The sequence below is a fragment of the Brienomyrus brachyistius genome, chromosome 24 (assembly GCF_023856365.1).
Source record: "Brienomyrus brachyistius isolate T26 chromosome 24, BBRACH_0.4, whole genome shotgun sequence".
In the NCBI taxonomy this organism is placed as follows: Eukaryota; Metazoa; Chordata; class Actinopteri; order Osteoglossiformes; family Mormyridae; genus Brienomyrus; species Brienomyrus brachyistius.
In genome coordinates, this window is record NC_064556.1 from 1539057 (window position 1) to 1559797 (window position 20741).

At 43.3% G+C, this 20741-nt stretch overlaps 2 protein-coding genes across 6 annotated transcripts in view; both read left to right on the forward strand.

The window, feature by feature from the left end:
* Positions 1-15227, forward strand: part of LOC125719996 (NACHT, LRR and PYD domains-containing protein 12-like) — a 36566-nt gene extending 21339 nt beyond the window's left edge. The window contains exons 7-13 of one of the 5 annotated variants that reach the window (XM_048994933.1): positions 5556-6085; positions 8694-8867; positions 10081-10254; positions 12586-12759; positions 12926-13099; positions 13214-13260; positions 14416-15227. In XM_048994933.1, coding sequence (XP_048850890.1) covers positions 5556-6085; positions 8694-8867; positions 10081-10254; positions 12586-12759; positions 12926-13099; positions 13214-13260; positions 14416-14951 — 1809 coding nt within the window. In that variant the 3' untranslated portion in view covers positions 14952-15227. The remainder of the gene's footprint in view (positions 1-5555; positions 6086-8693; positions 8868-10080; positions 10255-12585; positions 12760-12925; positions 13100-13213; positions 13261-14415) is intronic. The other 4 variants (XM_048994931.1, XM_048994932.1, XM_048994930.1 and 1 more) reach the window with 4 other exon arrangements.
* Positions 15228-17617: 2390 nt separating this feature from the next.
* On the forward strand, positions 17618-19276 carry zgc:110222 (uncharacterized protein LOC550336 homolog). Its single transcript, XM_048994748.1, has 2 exons — positions 17618-18259; positions 19062-19276. Exons 1-2 carry the CDS (start codon positions 18001-18003, stop codon positions 19271-19273), a joined length of 471 nt encoding a protein of 156 aa, XP_048850705.1. The 5' UTR covers positions 17618-18000; the 3' UTR covers positions 19274-19276.
* The last annotated feature ends 1465 nt before the right edge of the window (positions 19277-20741 follow it).

A 20741-nucleotide genomic window follows, 5' to 3' on the forward strand; every position in this document is an offset into this window, starting at 1 on the left:
CAATGCACGTTGCTCCGCGACTGATCTGTTGTTTGGCATACACAACAGCTCACTTCTCAATGGAAGGCAAATAGTGTAATGTCCATCTTTCAGCTGTGTTGACAGAGATACCATGCTAATAAACTGGTGATCTTCCTTGGACATTTCAATGTTTTCATTTTGCCCAGCATCAGGAAAGTCCAGCTTGAACTGTTGATGCCAAAGCTCTTCTAACCTAGCTACTGAGATTCGGTTTGTTGTGACTGTTGCCATTCTATCTATTTTCAGTCCATCATTTCCTCCTCTAAGAGGTCCATTTACCGTCCAGCCCAAAACTGTCCTCACGGCATATGGTCCATTATCCACGCTACTCACCACCTGAAGAGGCTCCATTGCCTTAGGCACGTTGGCTCCTATAAGTAATCCAACATCTGCCTCTACAGTTGGTAACTTCACATCCTTTAAGTAAGGCCAGCTGATGACATCCTCTTGGCGTGGGATATTATCCATAGTTACAGGAATGGCCTTTTGAGAAAACACTTCTGAAAGTTCAATAAACTGGTTGCCTTCTAGGCTACTGATTTCCAGTCCTGTTACAATATGTGTATTCACCACAGACTCGCTTCCCATTGTTCGCAACGAGATGCTTGTGTGGCGTCCTTTCATGTTCAGTTTATTTATCAGTGACTCTGTAGCAAAGGTAGCAGAACTTCCAGGATCCAGAAACGCATACGTTATTACCATCTTTGTGCCTTTACGTGCCTTGACCAGTACTGGAACAATTGAAAGAAAACAATCTTCTTTACCGGCCCCGGTGACGCCACAGATTTCTGCCATTTGAACAAGGGCATTAGTTACAGATGGCTGATCTTGACTTTCTTTGGCTGCATCTCCCTTTGAATCCTTGAAGGTAATGTGCAGCAAGGTTGGATGCAATCGAGAGCATTCTTGACACTTAGTCTTGTCTCTACAACTGCTACTCATGTGGCCATGTTTCAAGCATGCAAAGCATAAACCTTTCCTTTTCAAAAACTCAAGCTTTTCTTTGTGTGGCTTACTTTTGAATCCTTTGCAGGTTGTGAAGCCGTGCTGCTCTCCATTGCAATAAAAGCAAGGTCTGCTGTTAACATCCACTGAAACAGCCTTTGTTCGTGATGTTATAACTTCTTCATTTTCCTTACATTTATTTTCTGTTGATGAGGCAATGGATGTTGTGAATACCCTTTTTGTTTTATGTGTTTCTTCATGTCGTGGTTTTGATTTTTGTCTGACTGAATCCTTTGTGTTTAGGTTGGTTTCCTTTATGTTTCCATAGAGAGGATGCAACAAGTACTTGACTTGCTTGTTAACAAAATCAACAAAGTCCTTGAACTTTACTCTTTTCTTGGTTCTTTCTTGTAGGTCACAGGCAAATTTTCTCCAGGATTCTTTGAGTTTGTACGGGAGCTTGTTAGCTAATGCCTTAATATTAGCTGTATTATCCAAGTCTTCCATGTAACAAATGTCTATCATTGTGTTGGAGCAACCGGTGAGAAATAATGAGAAAGACTGTAGGGCTGCGCCATCTTCTGCCTTGATTGTTTGCCAGTCCAAGGCCTCCTTTATGTACGCCTCTGCTAGGCTGTAATCATCACCAAAAAAATCCTTTAACATTTGTTTTGCTTTGGCATAGCCTGATGAAGGTGGCATATGAACACAGCTCTTTACCAAGTCATGCGGCTGTCCACTTGTGTATTGCAGCAAAAACTGTAGACGATCACGATCATCATCAGTGCGGCTTTCGATTCCATGTTCAATCGATCTAATAAAGGATTTATATTCCAATGGGTCGCCTTTGAACGTTTTAATGGTGAGATCAGGTAGCAATGCTGCCTTATGATTCTTCACTAAATACTCTGTGACACTGGCTTGTTGAGAAATGGCCTTACACAAACTGTCAAGCACTACTTCACCACTGCATTCCTTATTTGCATCATCTGAGACTCTCTTGGTTGCTGCTGGAAAATGATCATCTGAATCAAGCTTAGAGTGATTCAATTTAGGTGCAGCATGCTTTGATGATGTCAAAAGGGCACCTTTCATCTCCTTTTTGCCTTCAAATATATCAGATTCGCAAATACTAATGTTTTCCTGCATATCTTCATACCTTTGCAAAACTTTTAATTTTGCATCTGACTCAGCAATAGCTGTCTGAATTAAATGCATTTCCTTTTTAGCCCTTATTCCAGCTTCCTTTCTCTTTTGCTCTGCTTCATGCTCTGCTTCCTCCTCTTCTATGGCCAACTTTTCCATTACAGCTGCTGCCCTAGCCTTTAAGGATGCACGTTCTATTTCTGCTCTAATTTTCATTGCATACGCTGATGTCACGCTAGTGCATTGTGAACTGGACCTTTTAGAGCGTTTAGCGGATGATTTTGAATACACAGACTTATCAGTTCGAACCCTTTCATTTTCTTCAGCACGCTCAGTGCGCTCCATGACATCTTTCATCCAGTTTTCACATTTCCAAAAGAAATCATTCATTAATGCATGTTTCGGCTCAAACCAATTTTTTTTGATTATCCAAGAATTCTTCTTCACTCATGAAACGTTGTAATATGTAGTTTAAATCTGTGAATTGTTGCTGCAAACCACTGAATTCGACTCGCAGCTTATTCTTAACAACGTCAGCGTTTGCATCGTCGGTCATTAATTCTTCAATTTGTCTCATCATGCTAGTTAGTTGGGCTAGCTTGCTCTTACGTGCTTGTATTTGTCTGGACTTGCGCTCTTCCATGGCCTTTTCGGTAATTTTTACAGTTCGTTTTTCTTCTTGCTGTTCCATGTCAACCGGGCTTCTGTATGTTTTGTGTTAACCTTTCCACGTTCACATTAATTATCTGAAATGTTAACGCTTAGCTTTTTACTGCGTTTCACTTTGTATTTCGGTAGAAAGCAAAAAAAAAACCTTTTTTACCGTTCGAGTTAGCAAGTAGCAGCGCAGTCAATCCGTTGCAAATTAGTCGCCAAGTACATAAAATATATCCTTGCGGTTGTTCTCTATATCCAGCCAATCCTTTCCAAATCCAGTAATCCTTGAAGAGCTAGTTTTTTGACTAAAAATGTAGGTTCTTGCGTGTACCTATTGAAGCTTAGCTTGACGCTCGAAAGATTCTCCCGTCCAAATTCACTCTATAAAACTCCAACAAACTGCTTCGCAAAACTTAACTGTTTACTTAGAATCTTTAACCAATATTACAAACATAAAATTTTATCCACAAATAAAATAAATACATTTATATCAAAATTCGAGAGCAATCTTACCAGGTCAAAAAACTATTTCGCTCCAATCTCACTCCTCTCCCTCCAACTTCCTATTCCCCGCCCCCTTTATCATAATAAAAGCACCCCAATAGTGTCCATCAGGACTACATTAAAAGTCCTGTTTTTAAACATTACAAGTTAGATCCAATAAATCTTAACATTATAAAATAATATCTGTCAAACTAATAAACTTATACCTTGAATCAATATTATTTACTGTTAATTATTCAAATCATACGAAATGCATTTAGGCTCCTACAGCCTCCCTAATGAATAAAGTTTAAAAAGATGTCTTACACCTTTACACATTAAAATCCACCACTAGGTTATTCTGTCAGCAGCAAGAGCACTTTTAATGGGGACCGTTACAGACCTTCTGTTACACTTGTGTAGATGATTTGAGGTCTTTATATTTCTGCCTTATTGACAGAGACCAAATGGAAGGATGCAGATCAGATCTACAGGAGAAACCGGGTTTCTCTTACATATTGAAGGTTTGCATTTATGGCTGATATATATTTTCTGAAGTGTTGTGTGAATTGGTTTATATTTTATACAGCTGTACAGTAAGAAACTAATAATGTTAATGAAAAGTTATTCAACCCTATGAGTCAATAAATAAAACTATGAAATGGTTTAGTTCAAGTTGCAATAATTAACTGTGACTGTGCATTTAGTCACTAGAGGAAAATGCTGTGAGGTTCCTGAAGGACGAGCTGAAGAAGATCACGAGGTACCTAGATCAGAATTACCCAGAATGCCCTGAACCCCAGCTGGAGGAGGACAATGACCTGGACAATGATGGTCAGATGCAGAAGACCTGTGGTAGAGATGGAGCTCTGAAGATCACACTGTACATCCTGAGGATCATGGAGCAAAATGATCTCGCTGACAGACTGGAGAAGAGTAAGAGCTGAATCTCATTCTCTGTGTGTTCGTTTGGTCTCAGAAAATTTGTATATGAAAAAAATATGTATTACATTTCAGTTTATCATTTAATTAGATTTAGGTTTGCTTGTATGAGTAAAAAATTGTGTTTTTTGAAAAGTTTATTTACCTCTCATTTCATTTCAGGGCATCTTCTGACAAAATGTCACCGCATAGTCAAATGTACCCTGAAGCAGAAATTTAAGTGTGTATTTGAAGGCAAAGCTAAGGAAGGACAGCCAACACTCCTCAATGAGATTTACACAGAACTCTACATAACTGAAGGTGGGACTGGAGGAGTCAATGATGAACATGAAGTGAGACAGATTGAAACAGCATCCAAGAAAAGGCGAACAGAAGATACTACAGTCAAGTGCAATAATATATTTAAACCCTTATGTGGACGTGAGACACCTATCAGAATTGTACTCAGTAAAGGGGTGGCAGGTATCGGGAAAACAGTCTCTGTGCAGAAATTTGTTCTCGACTGGGCAGAAGGAAAAGCAAACCAGGATGTTCACTTCATATTTGCTCTTCCTTTCCGGGACCTGAATTTGATTAAGGATGAATTCAGTCTGATTGAACTGCTTCAACACTTCGTCCCTGTTCTCAAATCATTTGAATCCACTGAACTGTTTAGGTACAAAGTCTTGTTCATCTTTGATGGTCTGGATGAGTGTCGCCTTCCTCTAGATTTTCAGAACAATGAGAGCTGGTTTGATGCAACAAAGAAAACGTCACTGGATGTGCTGTTGACTAACCTCATTAAGGGGAATCTGCTCCCATCCGCTCTCCTCTGGATAACCTCGCGGCCAGCAGCAGCCAATCAGATACCAACTGAGTACGTCCACCGGGTGACAGAGATACGAGGGTTCAGTGATGCCCAGAAGGAGGAGTATTTCAGGAGGAGATTCAGTGATGAGAGCCTGGCCAGCAGGATTATCACACATGTGAAATCATCACGGAGCCTCTTCATCATGTGCCACATACCTGTGTTCTGCTGGATTTCAGCCACTGTCCTTGAGAAGCTTTTTACTGAAACTGACAGGGGAGAAATTCCAAGCACTCTGACTGAAATGTACACACACTTCCTGATCTTTCAGACAAGTTTAAAAAATGACAAGTACATGAAAAAAAGTGAAACCAAGCTTAATAAATGTTTTGAATCTAGTAAGGAATCCCTGATAAAACTTGGTAAGCTGGCTTTTGACAACCTTGAGAAAGGCAATCTCATATTTTATGAGCAAGATCTGACAGAGAATGACATTGATGTCAGTGAAGCTTCAGTTTACTCTGGATTGTGCACAGACATCTTTAAAGAGGAGTATGGGTTGTATGAGGAGAAGGTGTACTGCTTTGTGCATCTGAGCGTCCAGGAGTATCTCGCTGCTTTATATGGGTTTCTGTCAAACTCATCAGCTGACCTGCTGAAGACTGCAGTGGATCAAGCATTAGAGAGCAAGAATGGACACTTGGACCTCTACCTCCGCTTCCTCCTGGGCCTCTCAACAGACTCCAGTAAGACTCTGTTACAAACACTACTGGGACAGACAGGAACCATCTCACATGATATTAAAGAAACAGCCCAATACATCAAGGGGAAAATAAAGGACAATTTATCTCCAGAAAGGACCATCAACCTCTTCCACTGTCTGAATGAGCTGGGTGACAAATCCATAGTAGAAGAAGTACAAAGATACCTGAATTCAGGACGTCTTTCAGCAGAAGACCTCTCACCTGCACAGTACTCAGCTCTGGCCTTTGCGATGCTGATGTCAGATAAGGAGCTGGATGTGTTTGATCTGAAGAAATTCATCAGATCAGATAAGGAACATTGGAGGCTGCTGCCTGTGGTCAAGACATCTAGGAGAGCTCTGTAAGTCAGGATGTGAAAAAGTCTGGCAGGAACAGATTAACATTGTTTAACATATTTTAAATCTAAAATTTATTTCTCCTTGTGGATAAACAACTGGGCTGGATTGTTTTTTGATAATCTGGAACCCAGATTTTATAATGACTGAGGGTAGTGATGTAGTAAAAACACAAAAGTGTCATTTCCATGACAACCCTGTGTGCATCCTAACCTGCTATAGAAACAAAGGGGGTCCTTATCTGAGGGGGTTATGAGTGATATGATCCTTTATTTGCACAAGTAGAGGTACATTGGAATGCATCTCTTCTCACTCTCCATGAGAGACACAGACACATTTACAGGTGAGACTAAGCTTAGGGGTCACAGCACAGGGTCAGCTGACATCCAGCAGCCCTGGAGCTGGGGGTTAAGGGCCTCGATCAAGGGCCCACAGACATGTGACTGTTCTGCTGAGTGTCTAACCAGTGATCCTCCAACCACAGGCACAGAGGCTTAGCCTGCTGAGTCACACACCAGCCCCACAGAAATGGTATGTGAGTGTTACTGTCAGCAGGTGTGTCCATGTGATGGAGCCCAGAGCTGGGAGCTTCCAGAAGACTGCTGTCTCTGACTGCTCACTGGCGCCCTCTGCTGGCCTCAGCTGCTCCTGGCTGAGGATGCGACGACAGCTAGTCAGGCAGTAATAGACTAACATCGTTTTAAATTTACAATGAAACTGTATAAATATATTACTTATTTCCCCTCTTGGATTAATAACCCGGCTGGATTTTTTTGTAACCCAGATTTTATATTGACTGAAGGTAGTGATGTCATTAAAATACAGGTTTTCCGTGACCATCCTTTGACACTCAGAAGTTCTTTTCAGTTCTGGATACTGGAGGAAGTATTTCTGTAAATACTGGGTGTGGTACGTGACTCTGCGGGTTCGGACTCTGTGCCCTTGGTGAAGGTCGCTGGTTCAGATCTCCTGGCCGGCAGTGATGTCATCGCTGGACCCTTGACCAAGACCCTTAATGCCAATGGCTGTAGGAGTGCTGGATGCTGGCAGATCCTGTGCTGTGACCCCAAACTTCCTCTCACCTGCGTGTGTCTGTGTGTCTCATGGAGAGCAAGCTGGGATTGGCAAAAAGACAGTTCCTCCATGGGGATGGAAAATGTTTTGTTTAAACAAATTTTGATAGAAAGAAAGAAAGAAAGAAACAAACAAACAAACAAACAAACTTGGGGGAGGCATAAAGAGAATTTCCCCACAGGGGTCAGTAAAGTATCAATTATTATCTTTGACTATAGATGTGCAATAAATGGGCTGCATGCTGGTGCAGTGGTGAGCACTGTTGCCTCAAACACCTCTGAGACCTGTGTTCAAATCTGAGACTTGGGTTCCATGTGTGTGGAGTCTGCATGTTCTCCGCGTGGGGTTTCCCCCCACAGTCCGGATACCTGCTGAGGCTGATTGAAGTTACCAAATTGCCTGTAGGTATGAGTGTCTGAGTGTGCTGTGTAATGGGTTGGTGGCCCATCCTGGGTTGTTGTTTTAGGTTTATAATGGAATAATATAGATTTGCTATAATTCTTTCAGTCACTATAGACTGTGCCTCTTATGCTGAAAAAATGTTTGTTTGGTTGTCTTGTATCACTACAATCACTGATGTGTAGGATATGCACTATATGGACAAAAGTATTAGGACACGACTCTTAATCACTGAATTCAGGTGTTTCATTCAGACCCATCACCATAGGTGTATAAAATCAAGCACCCAGCCATGCAGTCAGGTTTACAAATGTTTGTGAAAGAACCGGTCATTGTGAAGAGCTCAGGGAATTGTGCTGTCATAGGATGCCACCTTTGCAATAAGTTAGTTTGTGAAATTTCAGCCCTGCTAGATATTCCACTGTCAACTGTAAGTGGTATTTTTGCAAACTGGAAATGTTCAGGAACAGCAGAAACTCAGTCAGGTGGAGTGGTGTAAAGCACGCTGCCACTGAACTCTGGAGCAGTGGAAATTTGTTCTGTGGAGTGGCGAATCACACTTCTCTCTCTAGCAGTTCATAGGATGAGTCTGGGTTTGGCAGTTGCAGGAGAACGTTACCTGCCTGACTGCAATTGTGCCAACTGTAAAGTTTGGTGGAGGAGGGATGATGGTATGGGGTAGTTTTACAGGGGTTGAGCTTGGCCTCTTAATGCTTCAGCACACCAAGACATTTTGGACAAATCTATGCTTCAGACATTATGGGAACAGTTTGGGGAAGGCCCTTTTCTGATCCAGCGTGACTCTGTCCCATTGCACAAAGCAAGGTCTATAAAGAACCCCATCAAACACCATTGGGATGAACTAGAATGCAGATCGAGAGCCAGGCCTTCACATCCAGTGCCTGACCTCATAAACGCTCTTCTGGATGAATGGGCAGAAATCCCAAAGACCAAATCTACTCCCCAGATGAGTGGTAGCTGCTATAGCTGCAAAGTGGGGACCAACCCCATATTGATGCCTATGGATTTATAATGGGATGTCATAAAAGTTACTGTAGGTGTAATGACCAGGTGTCTCAATACCTTTGTCCCTATGGTGTATACTGGTCTGTGTGTATAATTACACGGCTCCCTTTTCAGGCTGAACAGCTGTAATCTCACAGAGGAATGCTGTGAGGTGCTGGCTTCAGCTCTCAGATCAAACTCCTCACACCTGAGAGAGCTGGACCTGAGTGACAATGACCTGCAGGATTCAGGAGTGAAGCTGCTCTCTGTTGAACTGGGCAATTCAGACTGTAAACTGGAGATACTGAGGTCAGTATTACTGGGTATTCCACACTGTTAACTAAAGATACTGAGGTCAGTATTACTGGGTATTCTACACTGTAAACTGAAGATACTGAGGTCAATATTACTGGGTATTCCACACTATAAACTGAAGATACTAATGTCAGTATTACTGGGTATTCCACACTGTAAACTGGACATACTGAGGTCAGTATTACTGGGTATTCCACACTGTAAACTGGACATACTGAGGTCAGTATTACTGGGTATTCCACACTGTTAAATAAAGATACTGAGGTCAGTATTACTGGGCATTCTACACTGTAAACTGAAGATACTAAGGTCAATATTACTGGGTATTCCACACTGTAAACTGAAGATACTGAGGTCAGTATTACTGGGTATTCCACACTGGAAACTGGACATACTGAGGTCAGTATTACTGGGTATTCCACAATGTAAACTGAAGATACTGAGGTCGGTATTACTGAGTATTCCACACTGTAAACTGGACATGCTAAGGTCAGTATTACTGAGTATTCCACACTGTAAACTGGACATGCTGAGGTCAGTATTACTGGGTATTCCACACTGTAAACTGAAGATACTGAGGTCAGTCCTGTCTAATACTCCACATAATGGCTCAATCAGTAAATCAGCCAATTCTAAATGCAAGCTATGTACGCATGGCCTGAAACAGCCTGGCTGCTATGAGAGATGAATCTCTCCTGTAATCAGCTCTCACTGGACTGTACAGATCTGAGTGGACCACAGCGTTTAAAATGTTCATGTGCGAAGGTCTCAAACAGAATTCCTGTAAGTTGTGTTGCATCCATATATTTTGTTCTAGTTTACTTTTAACTTCATTATTTGTTCATTTTTTAAATAAAACAAGTTGTGCATTAGCTAGGCTAAAATGAAAACTAGCGCAGGCTGACAGGCCTGCATTAACTGCTGGGGATGTTCACATCTCCTCCTTTCAGAGTTACTAGTCAGTTTGAGGACACCTGGCAGAAAGAAGGCTGTCGACTGCAGGAACAGAGGCACACGGGACACCAGGGTGCTGAATATTACCCCCGAATGGAAGCTTTTTATCAGGAACAGGGAGAACAGGGATGGAGGAAAAAGGGGAGGTGCTAAAGGCCTGTTTGATCTGGGGGGGTCCAGGCCAGGCTTTGGGCACAGCAGCACAGGTCAGCCACAAAAGTTTGTCTGAAATTTTGTGATTTCCTTTCTGCAGGCTGTCAGGCTGTAGAGTCACAGAAGAAGGCTGTTCTTCCCTGGTTTCAGCTCTGAGGTCAAATCCCTCACACCTGAGAGAGCTGGAGCTGAGCTACAATCACCCAGGAGACTCAGGAGTGAAGCAGCTCTCTGCTGTACTGGAGGATCCCAGCTGTAAACTGGAGAAGCTGAAGTGAGTAGAGAGTGGACATTTTATGTCAGTCCAAGTCAAGTTTCTTTGTATATTACATGTTCATACACCAAGGTCATTCAAAGTGCTTTACAGAAAATATAAGAAATAAAGTGCATAAAATAAAAGCATAGGAATAAATATGAAAATAAAAAATAAGGAGTATGAAACATTTAATAACAGATATTATAAGTGACCAAGTGCCAGTCTCATCAGTTACGATGACATAGTCGACCACGGAGCTGCAGCCTGGGTGTTCTGGTGCCCTTATAAACACCATCAGTTACCATGACATAGTCGACCACGGAGCGGCGGCCTGGGTGCTCTGGTGCCCTTATAAACACCATCAGTTACCATGACGTAGTCGACCACGGAGCTGCAGACTGGGTGCTCTGGTGCCCTTATAAACACCATCAGTTACCATGACGTAGTCGACCACGGAGCTGCAGACTGGGTGCTCTGGTGCCCTTATAAACACCATCAGTTACCATGACGTAGTCGACCACGGAGCTGCAGACTGGGTGCTCTGGTGCCCTTATAAACACCATCAGTTACCATGACGTAGTTGACCACGGAGCTGCGGCCTGGGTGCTCTGGTGCCCTTATAAACACCATCAGTTACCATGACGTAGTCGACCACGGAGCTGCAGACTGGGTGCTCTGGTGCCCTTATAAACACCATCAGTTACCATGACGTAGTCGACCACGGAGCTGCAGACTGGGTGCTCTGGTGCCCTTATAAACACCATCAGTTACCATGACGTAGTCGACCACGGAGCTGCAGACTGGGTGCTCTGGTGCCCTTATAAACACCATCAGTTACCATGACATAGTTGACCACGGAGCTGCGGCCTGGGTGCTCTGGTGCCCTTATAAACACCATCAGTTACCATGACGTAGTCGACCACGGAGCCGCGGCCTGGGTGCTCTGGTGCCCTTATAAACACCATCAGTTACCATGACGTAGTCGACCACGGAGCCGCGGCCTGGGTGCTCTGGTGCCCTTATAAACACCATCAGTTACCATGACGTAGTCGACCACGGAGCCGCGGCCTGGGTGCTCTGGTGCCCTTATAAACACCATCAGTTACCATGACGTAGTCGACCACGGAGCCGCGGCCTGGGTGCTCTGGTGCCCTTATAAACACCATCAGTTACCATGACGTAGTCGACCACGGAGCCGCGGCCTGGGTGCTCTGGTGCCCTTATAAACACCATCAGTTACGATGACGTAGTCGACCACAGCGCTGTGGCCTGGGTGCTCTGGTGCCCTTATAAACACCATCAGTTACAATGACATAGTCAACCATGGAGCGGCCGCCTGGGTGGTCTAGTGCCCTTATAAACACCCTTATGCTGAACACGGTGTTTGTTATGGACAGACTGTGGTTCACATAGGAGTCCAATAACAGAGCAGTGCTCTGGTTCAAATCAGCCAGACCGTTCCTCCCAGTCACACCCCTTCCAGTTACAGGTTTCACTGCCGCTACCCAAGTGAGCATTAAAGTCCCCCAGCAGAACATTGGAGTCCCCAGAGGGGGCGCCTTCCAGTACCCCATCCAAGGTCTCCAAGAAGAGCCCACTGATCTAACACCATACTGTCATGGATAACCTCCCTCAATAGTTACCAACTGATCTAATACCATACTGTCATGGATGGTACCATGGGGGCAGGATGTGGCTCCGTGGGCTAAGCCTGTGTGCCTGTAATCAGAAGGTTACCCGTTCAAACCCAGCCTCAGCCTGTGGGCCCTTGAGTAAGGGTCCTTAACCCCCAGCTCCCTGGGCGCCGCTACGGGTGGCAGCCCTTCGCAAAAAACAACTTACTCTGAAAAGAGCAAGTTGAGGGAGGCGTAAAGACAATTTCCTTACAGGGATCAATAAAGTATCGATTATTATTATAATCTCCCTCAAGCGTTACCCCCTGATCTAACACCATACTGTCATAGATAAGCTTCCTCAAACGTCACCCACTGATCTAACACCATTCTGTCATGGATAATCTCCCTCAAGAGTTACCCATTGATCTAATACCATACTCTCATGGATAACCTCCATGGTTTTTGGTTTGTTTTGTCTTAAATCATCATCTGCAAACTTTTCCCTTTGTCCAATAGAGGGCAGTGTTAAACTGTAGATCAGCACACGCAACCGTGACCGACTGTGGTACTTTTTCTGCTGTGGAAATAAGCTTCATTTTTTCCAACTTTTTCAGAAAAAGTGGAAAAACATTTACTATTGAATCTCTTGTGTCATGCTGTGATGGCTCACTTTAATGTAATGTACAGAGCACCAATGCAAGAAGTGGTTTTATAAGTGTTTCATTTTCCTAAGGGTGGACCGGTGTGATCTCACAGAGAAATGCTGTGAGGTGCTGGCTTCAGCTCTCAGATCAAACTCCTCACCCCTGAGAGAGCTGGACCTGAGTGACAATGATCTGCAGGATTCAGGAGTGAAGCTGCTCTCTGCTGGACTGGGGGATTCACACTGTAAACTGGAGATACTGAGGTAAGTATTACTGGGTATTCCACACTGTAAATTGAATATTCCACACTTTTAACTAATTATTGAAAGGAGTCGCTTTGTATGAAAGTAGTCACATTTGCTTAAAAGTAGTACTTGTATTACTGAGGTGATCTTATTTATCTGAGAATTCTTGCCTGCCACTCTGCAGCCTGTCAGGCTGTAGAGTCACAGAAGGCGGCTGTTCTACCCTGGCTTCAGCTCTGAGGTCAAACCCCTCACACCTGAGAGAGCTGGACCTGAGCTACAATCACCCAGGAGACTCAGGAGTGAAGCTGCTCTCTGCTGTACTGGAGGATCCCAGCTGTAAACTGGAGAAGCTGAAGTGAGTACAGAGTGTGTGTCTGACACGTCATAGATACTTATGCATGTATGTGAAGAAGAGGCACCAATAAATAAATGGATACAGCAGTACTATGTCATTCTGCTTCTCCTGTAGTGTGGACCACGGTGGAGAGTGCAGGACCAGACCAGGCTTACAGAAATGTAAGTGTGTTTGCAGGTTTTTATTAATAATACCATTAATACTATTTTATGAATGTATTCACACAGTTGTTGTTTTTTGCACTGTATGTAGATGGATTTCCGTGTTTGTGTTTCGCTGAGCTTCTGTGTGTCATTTTAGACCAGTGGCCTGTACTACGAAGTGGGGTTACTGGCTTATTGGAGTAACTTGTCGGAAAGAACTTCATATTCGTTCACTTACATTTTGCCCAGACTACCTTAAATCCAACAAGTTACCCGGATGAGTCAATAACCCCCCTTCGTAGTACAGGTCCCAGGGGTCACCAACATGGTGTGCGCGGGTAGAAAGTAGTTTCAGGTCCAGAAAGTAAAAATCCAAACCAGAATTTTGTTTCAACCAGCCAGTTGAGTATAAGGAGTCGCAGAGTATGCAACTGGTTGGTTGAAACAAAATCCTGGTCTGGATTTTTACTTTCTGGACATGAAATGTCCGCCTCTGCCTGCGGACACCAGGATGCCCCTAAGGACCACATGAGTCGCCCGCTGACCTGTTCTAAAAATAGCACAACTCAGCAGTGAGTAGCATCTTAAATTTAATATCCTGTTGCTATTCTTCTTTAATCATATTTGCATCTACACAGATTTGAAAATGACAATATCTAATAAAAAAACATTTAAAACATGTTTATTATACATGACGTTTCGATATGTATAGGAGGGTTGGTGACCCCAGTTTTAGACAACATCCAAAGGAGAAAGACAACACAGACATCACCAAAAACAGAATTAAGTCATTTATCTGTTTTTTAATAAACTGTTGGGTTAGGGTTTATAGATGACTGGTTTATTAAAAATAGTATTCTGGGAACTTCTGTACAAACAGGTAGCTGCTCATATGGTCTTTGTGTGAGAGTATAACAGGGTAAAACACATTCTAAGATAGTACTCCACCCTTCACATTTGTCCTTTTTACACATGCGCTGAGAGTACGCGTTTTCTTTTTAAGCTCCGTTAGTATTGTCCTAAAATGGCTCCCGTAGTCTCCCCCTAACTGACGGTGATACCAGACTCACTCCTCAGTCTGCGGTTAACGCTGCTGTGAGGAGGTTTGGGTTCAAACTTTTGAAGAAAGTTCATGTATTAAAGACACTACTTTTAATCTTGGGTGTCCTGCAGACTCCTGCCAGCTGACACTGGACCCCAACACAGCACACAGACTCCTGTGTCTGTCAGAGGGGAACAGGAAGGCAACACGGGGGGGAGAAGACCACCCATATCCTGATCATCCAGAGAGATTTGACGGCTGGCCCCAAGTTCTGTGCAGAGAGAGTCTGACTGGCCGCTGTTACTGGGAGGCTGAGTGGGGTGGAGCTGGAGCCTGGATAGGAGTGACTTATAAAGGGATCGGGAGGAAAGGAGGGAGGGGCTGTCGGCTTGGAGCCAATGACAAGTCATGGATTCTGCACTGTGAAACTCACAATTACTCTGTCCGGCATAAGAATAAACGGACTCTCATACCCATAGAGCCCTCAGGCTCCTGCAGAGTAGGAGTGTATCTGGACTGGGGGGCTGGTGCTCTGTCCTTCTACAGAGTCTCCTCTGATGGACTGACCCTCCTGCACAGGGTCACCTCCTCATTCACTGAGCCCCTCTGTCCAGGGATTTATTTTTATTATACAAACTCTTCAGTGTCGCTGTGCATGCTGGAATAGCTCACTGTGTGGTGGAGGAATCACTTTACTGTATTACAGTGTGACGTTGCTGCTTCTCCACGGTAATTCTCTGCTTTTTAACCTGTATAATCCTTTTTTTCTCTGAAATTATGTTTCACAAAAATAAACGACTGGGTTCAGCGAGCTGAGCAAACATACAAAATAACTGTTCTTCTCTCTGAGTAAAATCTAATGTACATGATACATATTTATGTCTATATACTGAATTTGCTACCTGTAAAACGACAATAAAGGCTTTCTGTTCTGTCCTATTAATATCCTGGTTAAGCGGTGCCCAAAGCATAACTAACATAATTAAACAGCACTCCGGTGAATTAAATTAAAATCACTTTACTACTTACAACTGAACATAAATAATTACATTAAATCAGCACATATAATAACCGTTTAACGGAAGAAATAACTGCGAAAGCAAAAAAAAATCTATCGAGTTGGAAACGCAAGAAAAAACTCACATTAGGAACATACATTAGATTCAATGACCAAAATACAACAAGCAGTAATGAAATGTTCCTAAATAAACCAATGAACAGCCAAACATGGAAACAGACAGGCTGTTTAGTAAACGGACACCGTCTCTCTCATTCCTATTAAAACACGGGGAAAGGACAATTAAAAACGAACTACACTTTTTACTGCGTATATCAATGGCAAAAAACAAAGTGATTACATTTGTAAAACAAATCCTAACACTTTGAATTATACCAAAAATACGGTGTAAACTGAGAGCAGAACTCCCCGCATTCGCCGTACAGCGGTGGTGAGGTGACAGAGGGATTCCCGCTAGAGTTGTGACGTTCGCGAACGAACCGATTCTTTTGAACGGCTCATAAACATGAACGATGGGAGCCGAGTCGCGGCTGGGGGGGAGCCGTTCTTTCTGTCGTTCTTTTTTTCCTATGCGTGTTTCACACAGATGCACACAAATTAGCTCCTCGGCGAGACAGAACAGTTATAGGGGGAGGGGCGCACCCAGCGCAGGGGTGCTCCTGCCTAACAGTATGATGATAGTTGTGCACGCATCCTTCACGTGAGTGCTCCAGTGGAAATAAACCCTGCATGCCTCTGTCATTGGGTAGGAGCGGAGCCATGACTTGTGCACGCTGCCGTGATAACAATGTTCTTGTGTGGAAGTGTTTGTAGTAAAAGCTGTTTTACACAGAAATTCATTGCAGCCGGCTTTGTTTTTGATGTTTATTTGTGAGTAGGTATTGTATGAATAACATAAGTCAACTTAGCTTTACGCATACACACACTTAAGGTAAATCCAAAATAGTGATGTCACTGTCTAAGCAGAGGGATGTTGTGCAACCCTATGGAATATAGTCCACACGTGACAAATGAGGTAATAATCAATATTTCAGAATAATTCAAACTCAGATATTGGTGTGATCTGAGTTTTAATTATTTGACTACAAATCTCACCTCATCATTCCTCCCAGTGATTATTTCTATTCTATTGAACGGCTCTTTGAAAGGAACGGATCGCCAAGATCCGGATCCCCTCAAAGAGCCATAAATCCCATCACTAATTCCCGCCGGACGCGGGATGTGAGACACCGCGTTCCCTCAATTATCGTCCCCAACGCAACACTCAGATACGGGAAATGGGTACCGTCAGAATTTAACGTGCACTAAGATATTAGCCTAATAAAAAAATATTCTAAACTTCAAGTACTAAAACAGAATTGAGTGAAATAAAAAAAAAATACCTCTTAGCTGTTCTTTATGAACATATTTAAGAACTATGAGCATGGATTTAATTTGCTATACTGACTGCAGCCTTTTTATTTTCTATTAATATTTTATTGTTCACTATTTGTATTTTGCTCAAAGGACCTTCAGACTTCACAACATGTTTATTCATCAAGGATGCACATCAAGGACATTCTATTTTTGGGGACTTGGACAGTATTACCCTGTGGGTAGCCACATATAATGATGGTTATGGCAGGCAATTAACAAGAGAAATGAGAGAGAGCATTATATCCCTTAGAAATGTAAGGCTTTCATTTAGAGAAACTGCAGAGAAAATCCAAGCGCCAGTGAGCACAGTGTGCTACACCATCCGAAGGCAACTGGAACCTGGAGAAAGCTCTGACAGGAAGAGATCTGGCACACCCAAAGTCACAACACTAATCAGAAGACAAGTTTCTGAGAGTCACCATCTTGTGTGAAGGGTAACTCAGAAGACAACAGCTTCAAGCACAGCTTAACAGTGGTGGACGTAAGCCAGTCTCACTGTCAACTGTGAAGAGATGACTTCCAGCTACAGGTTTGACAGATCCAGTGGCAGTAAGAAAGCCGTCACTAAAATGACAAAATGAGAAAGAGAGGCCATGAACCACTGCCAGTGGACCACTGAAGACTGGAATAAAGTCTTATGGACAGAGGAATCAAAATGTGAAATCTCTGGTTCATCATGCAGGGTGTTTGTATCCCATTGAGTAAAGCCAATGCCTGACCCTTGCTTTAGTCCTCATGTGCATATATATGCCTGCCCTGTATATGATGCGTTTCATAATGCAAATAATAAAAACAATGACTCAACCAGTTACTCTGCTGACATTATAATTTAGAAAGAAATGACTATAATATTTTAAAAAAGGGCTGTAACGTTGCATGTTTGTCAGAAGGAGGCGCTAAGTCCAGCTGAATGTGGGTGTTTTGTGGAACTGCTGTCCGGATATTCACTCTGATCACGGACAGAGTGCTAACGGTTAGCATTCGCGGTCTAAAATTATCGATACGTAGCTGCCTTTTTTCGAAGTTCCTTTTAAAGAATTCCTGGGTTATATAATCCGTGAAACTAACGACCTGAAAGTTTGCCTTCTGTGTGAAAAGAAAGTAAGCTTTTCGGTTGGCATCGGCAGGTAGTATTTGCTGGCACGCTTTTAAACACAAAGCTTAATAGTACCGTGTCCGCCAGATCTGTTCGTTCGCGTCTGTTGATATAGTAGATGAATATAGTGTTTTTATAGTAGATGAATAGAAGCTGAGCGTTAAGCACCGCGTCTCTGGCACGATCATGACGCTTCAGGTAGGGTGCCTGTCTTTTCGGCAGCCCTACGCAGGCTTGGTGTTGAATGGCGTAAAGACCATTGAAACGCGATGGCGGCCTCTGCTGTCGGGGCTGAATAATTGCACCCTAGCGGTTCATATCGCGCAGAAGGACTGGGAGGGAGACGAATGGAGAGATGTGCTCAGGGACTCCATCGGCATGAGCGAGCGGCAGATAGAAGAGCTCCTAGTGTCCGGCGAAAGGTTTGGCCGTGGAGTGGTGGCAGGTAAACGTTAGACCATTCATTGGCTGTTTTTAAATTGGAGCATCACTGAATACCATTCTCATTAAAAATAAGGATACAGCCAATTAAATGTATATTTTGTTTTGAAATGATTTGCAGTTCTAAGCATAGGGTGAATGCAATATATAATACCATGAATATACTGCAGGGGGCAGTATGTAGCACCAGACATCCTGATTTTCCCGAGGTCAACGCATCCCCCGGTCAACAAGGAATTGCCTTGCGTTTCAGTTCCTTAACCAATCACAGTCTTCATCATATGACATCACCACATCCGTCTATTTTATTATTATTTTTATTATCATCATGAAATGAAGATGTTCCCTTACATTGCTCTGCACAGCCTTTGCAGGTGAGCATGTTCTGATGTCTCTTGACAAAAGGCAGATGCAATAAAACGGGCACTTCACAGATCTGTGCACCTTTGCCCTTAACAGGAAACTCTATTTTTAGTGAATGTGGTGATGTCATACAATGAAGACTGTGATTGGTTAAAGAAGTGAAACACAAGCCCTTGCCTTGTCAGCTCAGGGACCAGCTGAACTCAGGAAAATCCTGCAATACTTCAGACCTTGGAGCTCTGGGGGGGGGGGGGGGGGGGATGCACGCTGGCTGACCCTGCACTGTCCCCCCCCAAGCTTGCTGTCATCTCTATATGTGTCTGTGTGTCTCAAGGATGGCACAAGCGAGGTGAAGAGACAATTTTCTTACGTGGATCGATAAAGTATCTCTGTTCTATTCTAGCAGCTATGGTGACCTCACATGTCCACCCTTTTCTGCTCAGGATTGGTGGAAGTCGGGGAGACCTGGGTGTGCCCTAATGATGTATCCAGGGAGGAGCTTAGGCAGCTGGAAAAGGCGGCTGTGCTGATTGGACTGGAAGAAAAGCACCTGACTCAACTGTCCAATCCACGATGGCTGAGAGAGCCGCTGTATACCCGGGGCCACAAAGACATTTGGACGGTGGACATTCCGCTGCATCTCCTGTCAGACTGAAGCTATGTTACACTGCATATTAAGATTAATATGAACTTTATTGATCCGGTGGTGAAATTCTGGAAAAGCAGCATTTTGGGGAATACCTTTCGTACTGTATCTCTTTCAAACAAAATGAGCAGGGGCGTGTCTCTGACTAGGTTATTGGGCTGAAGCCCTGGATATTTCCTCTGTAGCCCCCAGCCTGTCCTGCTGGCGGTAGGTGACCTTTCCTTCTGAGTGCTGGGGCTGTGGCATCAGTAACATTACTGTCACATACTTCCCATTAATGTATATAACTAGCGGAGTCGTTGTCATGGTGAACTCTATGAAATAATAGTTGTCTTTGTAAATTTGCAGATGAGCTCCTGTACTGATGTTGATTACTTAGGAACTACGTGACTGCTATTCTCTGCTGAATGTGGTCGTAAAGAAAAGCGGATGACAGGATAGAAGAGAGTATTGGGGGGGGGGCATGTAGACAGCATGTGGGCTGAGCCTCTGAGCTCAGTACGCTCATTTCTGTAATTACATTTAATGAGAGCAGAACTTTCTTGTATTTTTATTATTATTACTTTAAATCTGAATGTTGTACAAAAGGACCACTTAGAATGGAACAAATTTCAAGTTTCGTACTTATTGTCATATACAGATAACAATGGGATATTCTTGCCTGCAGTGAAATTTCCCCTCTTTAGTTTATACACTAAAAATAACACTTAATAGTAAACAAACACTGAAATAGAATAAAATAAAGCAGCAAAAATAGTGTAGTAGTAAATAGTAAAATAAGAATAAAATAGTATTCTTAAATAGTAAAATAATAAGGTGCGTACTATTTGCAGGTACTTATAGAAGACTGTAATAACAAGAGTAGTGTGTACATGTACCTGTATATATACACTCCTGCGTATGTACCAAAGGTAAGCTTAAAGTGACTGCAGTACAAAAGAGTGTAGCGTGTACATGTACCTGTATATATACACTCCTGCGTATGTACCAAAGGTAAGCTTAAAGTGACTGCAGTACAAAAGAGTGTAGTGTGTACATGTACCTGTATATATATACTCCTGCGTATGTACCAAAGGTAAGCTTAAAGTGACTGCAGTACAAAAGAGTGTAGTGTGTACATGTACCTGTATATATACACTCCTACGTATGCACCAAGTGACTGTAGTTCTAAGGTCAGAGAAGGAAGAGAGTTCAATGGGGGGTGTGGACAGTGTTCAGCTTTTCAGCAGCTCAGTAGCCTGATGGCTTGTGGGTAGAAACTGTCCCCGAATCTGCTGATGTGGGTCTGGATGCTCCTGAGCAAGAAGAATCTATAGCTGGGATCAGCTAACGTAGAGGGTCTTACCTAGAGGGCCTGCTGAAGAGGATCTGGGCTGCAGACCAGTCCCATGTGTCCCAGCTCCTGCTCTCCATGGCCACACTCCGCGTCTGCATCCACCGCACTGGGAGAGGACCGATGGCGCTGAGCTGGGAAGGG